At 41.3% G+C, this 5,884-nt stretch overlaps 1 protein-coding gene across 3 annotated transcripts in view; it reads left to right on the forward strand.

The window, feature by feature from the left end:
- syne3 (spectrin repeat containing, nuclear envelope family member 3) overlaps nt 1-3,607 on the forward strand; it is a 38,358-nt gene extending 34,751 nt beyond the window's left edge. For all 3 annotated transcript variants that reach the window (XM_034857658.1, XM_034857660.1, XM_034857659.1), the window contains exon 18: nt 2,555-3,607. In XM_034857658.1, coding sequence (XP_034713549.1) covers nt 2,555-2,737 — 183 coding nt within the window. In that variant the 3' untranslated portion in view covers nt 2,738-3,607. The remainder of the gene's footprint in view (nt 1-2,554) is intronic.
- The last annotated feature ends 2,277 nt before the right edge of the window (nt 3,608-5,884 follow it).

Here is a 5,884-nt window from a genome sequence, read left to right on the forward strand (position 1 = left end):
AAGGGAAGTTTGGGGTCCCCTACTGGAGCTGCTGCCCCCGCGACCCGATACCGGATAAGCGGTCGAAGATGGATGGATATACATCAACACATTGAACCACTTCCTGCTTCAACTTGTTGTACTTGATGTGGTAGTGCACACACACAACATTGTCAGAGTTATCTAAAATGGTTAAAATAATCTCCATAAAAGTTGAAACTGTTGGCTGCATACAGATATATATTATACAACATATAGGTCATTCATCAAAACATAGAGCCCTACAATAAATCACACTTCATAAGGGCACATTGTGCTTTATATAGCACCTTTCACACACGTAATCCCAAAGTGCATTACATTAAAAGCCTTTAATTTTACCTTTTGATGGTAAAAATATGAGCATAAGAGAACAAAGCAGAAACAGAAATAAGTATACAGTGAAAACATCAACACAACAAGAATCTTATGTTAAAAAATGAACAAAAACAACTGCAGAATGATATATTTCTCCCAGGTGAGTGCGAGGGGACTACATTACTTATTTCTTAGCACTACAGTGTGTCAGTCTAATTTATTTAAGCAAGTAATATTCCCATCAATCTTACACAGAAACAGCCCGTGTGTTGCCTGATGTGTTGCTGTTTACCGCTTGGCCTCAGTGAATCTTTCACTTTGCAGGCAACTGTGTCGTTTCACATTCAGTTTTTCTCCAGTGAGTCTGTGTGACGCAGCGCTCCGGAGGTGAAAGATGAACGTAGGCGGTAAACATGATTCACAGAATAACAAGTGTGAGAGAAATGGGAACGAGAGTCGGAGCCTAAAGCTCATCACTTTACTGTGTACAGGAGGATTGGGAGGGCACAGCTTCTGCTTTGATCTCATGGTTCTTTACGTTCCCAGGCTTTAATGTACATCTGCTGTGTGTCGAAAAGAACATTTTAATTTTGAAGCATTTCCCTTTTAATAAATAATCACAATGTCAATGAAAAGCCAAGGTTTAAAAAGAGTGCTTTGTGAGCCATTTATTTATTTATTTATTTTTTAAGGTTTGTATACAATTCTCTTGCTTCCCAGAAGTGTTTCCTGTCTATTTACATCCAAATAATCATATGTTGGTCAAAATACATGTTTTAGCTTGAGTGCTGTTTTCCAAAGCACTTCTTAAAACGTTTTCCCAAATAACCTGACGTATATCTTTGGATTATGATGCTTTACATCCTTTTTGGATCTGTAAAAACAGTTGTGATGTCTTCTGTATTTTTGTTTCAAAGAAGTTGCAAAATACAGTGAACCCTCGTTATATCGCGGTTCACCTTTCACGGTGTCGCTGCTTCACGGATTTTGCGCCTTTAGAAGAAAACACACACCTGCACCGCGGCTTTAGAAGAAAAAACACACCTGCGCCGCGGCTTTAGATGAAAAAATACACCTGCACTGTGGCTTTAGAAGAAAAAACACACCTGCACCGCGGCTTTAGAAGAAAAAACACACCTGCACCGCGGCTTTAGAAGAAAAAACACACCTGCACCGCGGCTTTAGAAGGAAACACACACCTGCACCGCGGCTTTAGAAGAAAAAACACACCTGCACCGCGGCTTTAGAAGGAAAAACACACCTGCACCGCGGCTTTAGAAGAAAAAACACACCTGCACCGCGGCTTTAGAAGGAAACAACGCTACAGAGCGGAGTCAGGATGCCGCGGCTCAGTCAGAAGAGCAGTGAAATACACGTGAGGCACCATTTGCGGTGCTGATCTCCGACATTTGAAGCTTTCAGTTCGTATCGATGATTAAAATCATTATTTTACAGTACAGTAATTATTTGTAAAAAAAAAACGTTTCTACAGTACTTTTATTTGTTAAACAAATGCTTGAGCCTGTAAAAATGTTTTGTTCTTTGGTTTCAATGTATTATGGAGTATTTCATTGTATATTAATTGTAAAAAAATAAAATAAAGGTTACTACTTCACGTATTTCGCCTATCACGGGTTATTTTTGGAACGTAACCCCCGCGAAAAACAAGGGTTCACTGTACTTCTTTGAAAGAAAAAAAATTCCCCAGATTAAAAAAAAGTTAATACATTTTTTTTTTTTTACCAATGACGAGGTGGATATGACACATGCCTTTCGGGGTGGGAGATCTGGGTTGGATTCCCACTGCAGTACATCCACCAATGTGTCCCTGAGCAAGACCCTTAACCCCTCGTTGCTCCAGAGGCGTGCAACCTCATACATACACAGTACAGCAGATGCAAGTCGCTTTAGTTAAAAGCGTCCGCTAAGTGACATGACGTAATAATGTTCTTTACAAATGACTGACGTGTCATGTGCGTTCTTTCGGAAAAAGTTTTTCAAAATGTCTCATGATACATTGTCTCTCAAAGTGTATTATTCAACTATTGTTTTAGAAGAAAGAAGAAAAAGATGATCACAATATGCAATGCTATCAAATTGAAATACTTACAGAATCACAAATTGAATCAGCACCCATGTATTGTTTAAAGACTCAAAATTGGGACAAACGCATGTCGTTAATGTGTTGTTTTTGCTGCTGTTGTTGTTGTTGTTGCAGAAGCCGGGTTGGATGTGGCGGGTGTGTCGGCTGGCTCTGCTCCTGTGGCTCCTGCTCCTGGCTCTGCTGCTCCTGGCCTTCCTGCTGCCCCTCATGGACCAAGGCAACAGCTGCTCCCTCTCCAACAACTTCGCCCGATCCTTCAACATCATGCTCCGTTACGAAGGACCGCCGCCCACATAGGAGAACCTCCTCGGATGGAGTAATATCTCACCTCGCTCTCTACAGCAGCGTGCGATGCTTTAATAAACCCTTGGCTGATGTAGGACATGTTAACCACCTTTGTCCATTGACAAACCGTCAGTCCAATTCAAAGGATTTGCAACAAAACGCTTACTCACTTTTTAAAAAGGACTCCTTTATTATCATCTCCACTAGGATGGACCCCAATCTGTGAAGGAACCCAAAACCTAGAAAAGGGTGCAGATCTGCAAACTGTTTTACATCCTTTGCTTCTTTTTAATTTAAAAATCATGACCTTTTAACTGTTAAACTACATATCACGAAGAGTATACAAAGGTCCAATAGGACTACAAATCCAGTGTTCATTCTAAGAATTTCAAAGTACTATAACCAGCCCGCAGTAGCTGCAACATCTGTTAACCAAAGTCCTTTTTTGTCGTCTTACATCGCCATGCCTTCCCAAAATTTTTTGTTTTGTTTTAATAATACCTAATATAACCCGTTATCAGGGCTCACTAGAAGTCACTTTACAGCACTCTATTGCTGCCATTATGACACAAAAAATTGTCTACATATATTTTTCTAGGTATTACTACTCACCTAATTATCAGTTTTAACAAGTATCTATGTTGGTTATAACCACATTATATATATATATATGTAACTTTCTTGTTATTACACAAAAACACATCTCATTAAAACTATAAAGGCTTCTCATCAGACTAGAAATGTAAAAATCCAAATTTCCATTAAATAAGTGGTAGTTGATTAAATTCCTACTATTGTCATGGTATAAGTAACCCCGGGAAAACTTGATTACTCACGTTAACGTAAAGGATCAGACCAGAGCTTGGTTTTACTCGTTCATTTGAAAAAGAGGAAATCCAACCATCTAGCCGCCCGATTAAGGTTAATTTGTTAGATGTTCAAACATAACCGGACATAACATTAACACAAACGTCACGACAAGTCCAAAAACAGTCCTCTGCAGTGAGCTGTTCCCCCACAACATCTGTTCTCTGATGTCTGCTTCACTTCCGCTTTTCAGCCCTGTGTCTAGGCCCCGCCCACGCCGGCCTGGCGGCCACCAGGACCCGCCTGGTGGATTATGAGGTGACACTGTACACAGGGTGAGAGATGCTCAGCCGAAGTCAACCGGTCCGTGTAATGTGGAACATGTACCAGGAGATCAAACCAAAGACCTCAGCAACAGACGTGGACATGACACTGTTGAAATATGTGTCTAATTCCACCCTGCAGTGGTACCAAGATACCCGGAAGTAAAGCAATGCTTCAGCTAATGCTGTGCAAATGGTATGTAGCAATGTTACATAACTGGTTTGCAAAGAATTACAAAGTGCAGCTTTATATTTTAAATTGTTACGTTTAATCTTTTTAAACAAGGCTTTAAAAAAATGACGACGTGTGTTCCTAGCATTGTGTGTTCATACTGAGAGCAGCGTGGCTAATGCTAACCCTTGTGTTGTGACTGGGAGAGAAAGTGAGGAAGACCTGACACCTTCATGACGATGTAGCATCTCCATAGCAACCACTCTTTTTGTACTTCTGTCTAACTTCCGACTTTCAGTTTTTTTTTTTTGTAGCTGGATATATCATGTGTTACGTCTAAATATGAATGTGGATGACGTTAGTGATAGCGAGATGCTTGCTCCACTTGCATTTCTGGTGATGAAACGGCAGTTCAACACTGTATTTCTTTCTCTGATCCACGGCGTTGTTCTAACGCCTCTCGCTCTCTTCAGTCACTCTTTAGCTCCCCCCCCCACACACACACACACACACACACACACACACACACACACACATATCATGCATGCGGGCGCTCGTTGAGCCTCCGTCTGAAACTCTGCTTTTTCGACCAGCTGACAGTTTAACATTGAACTAAAACAGATCGTGGATCAGTTTATTTCCATAGTTTGCAGCTGTCTTGACCAGATGACTTTGCTATTGGCTGTTGAAACGGGTGACGTGCCTTTGGTTTTTAAAACCAGCGTCTCGGGACTCGACCAGTCCACCATCAGCTGGCTCGAGTCGAGCCCCAGTGGACAACATGGACAGTTTTTGATCAGGGTCCTCACGTGTGGTTCATTCATTCGGTAGCAATTTAGTGGAAGTGATACACATGAAGATTCATAATCGCATGATATAATCTTTACTCTTACAATGTTGGAGCATGTAATCCTCGTCCAGGGCTCTGAATTCTAGTTAAGGACGTTTATTAGCGATATTAGCTTAGCATTTGCAATGTACACAAAAGGTTACGGTTCACTTACAATATCCATTCCACTCCGTTATAGACAGAATACCAGCTGATCCAATGCTGCAAAGGCTCATTCTGTTCACTAATCTGATATCCTCTTAAAAAACTACCCGAGAAGCCTTTTGCAATTATGTAATCACATAATGTAATCTGATTACTTCCCTGGTTAAAATAACAATGCAACTGATCTCCGCTGGTATTCTGTCTATAACGGAGTGCAATGGGAATTTCTAAGTGACCCCAAACATTTTTGACCGGTAGTGTACTTTAAAGAACCAAAAATGCTCCTGTCAGTAGAATATTTAATTTTGAAAGATTATTTTCGAGGTCCTTTTAGGGCTTTATTAGATAGGACAGCTGAAGACGTGAGAGGGGGAACGACATGCAGCAAAGGGCCGCAGGTCGGAGCTGAACCTGCAGCCGCTCTGGAAGGGACTGAGCCTTGGTACATGGGCCGCACGCTGTCCCAGGTGAGCTAACCAGGCGCACCTGTCACTAGATTATGAGACCGTACATACTCTAAAATTGTGTGTGTTCTTGCATGTAAGTTTAAGATTTTCGGTCTTTTTATTTTTATCCTGTTGGCACGGGTTCCCTGACGACCGATCTGCCGTTGTTGATGCAGGAAGAAGGAGGTGTCCTTGATCTTGGTTTTCCTTTCTTAACTGTACAAGTATCTCATGTTCAGTTGCTTTTCTCTTCTGAAGCTGCTACTGTAGCTTGAACAAAGCCATCAGTGTTTTTCACAGCCTCAACCACCAGTGGAAACTACTAGAAAGCCGAGCTCAGTGGACTCCTGACGCCAACATTTAGTTTTTTGTGCAAACACAAAATAATCTCTCTCTCTCTCTCTCTCTCTTCACTCC

Source organism: Etheostoma cragini, chromosome 20 (genome assembly GCF_013103735.1).
Source record: "Etheostoma cragini isolate CJK2018 chromosome 20, CSU_Ecrag_1.0, whole genome shotgun sequence".
Lineage (NCBI taxonomy): Eukaryota > Metazoa > Chordata > Actinopteri > Perciformes > Percidae > Etheostoma > Etheostoma cragini.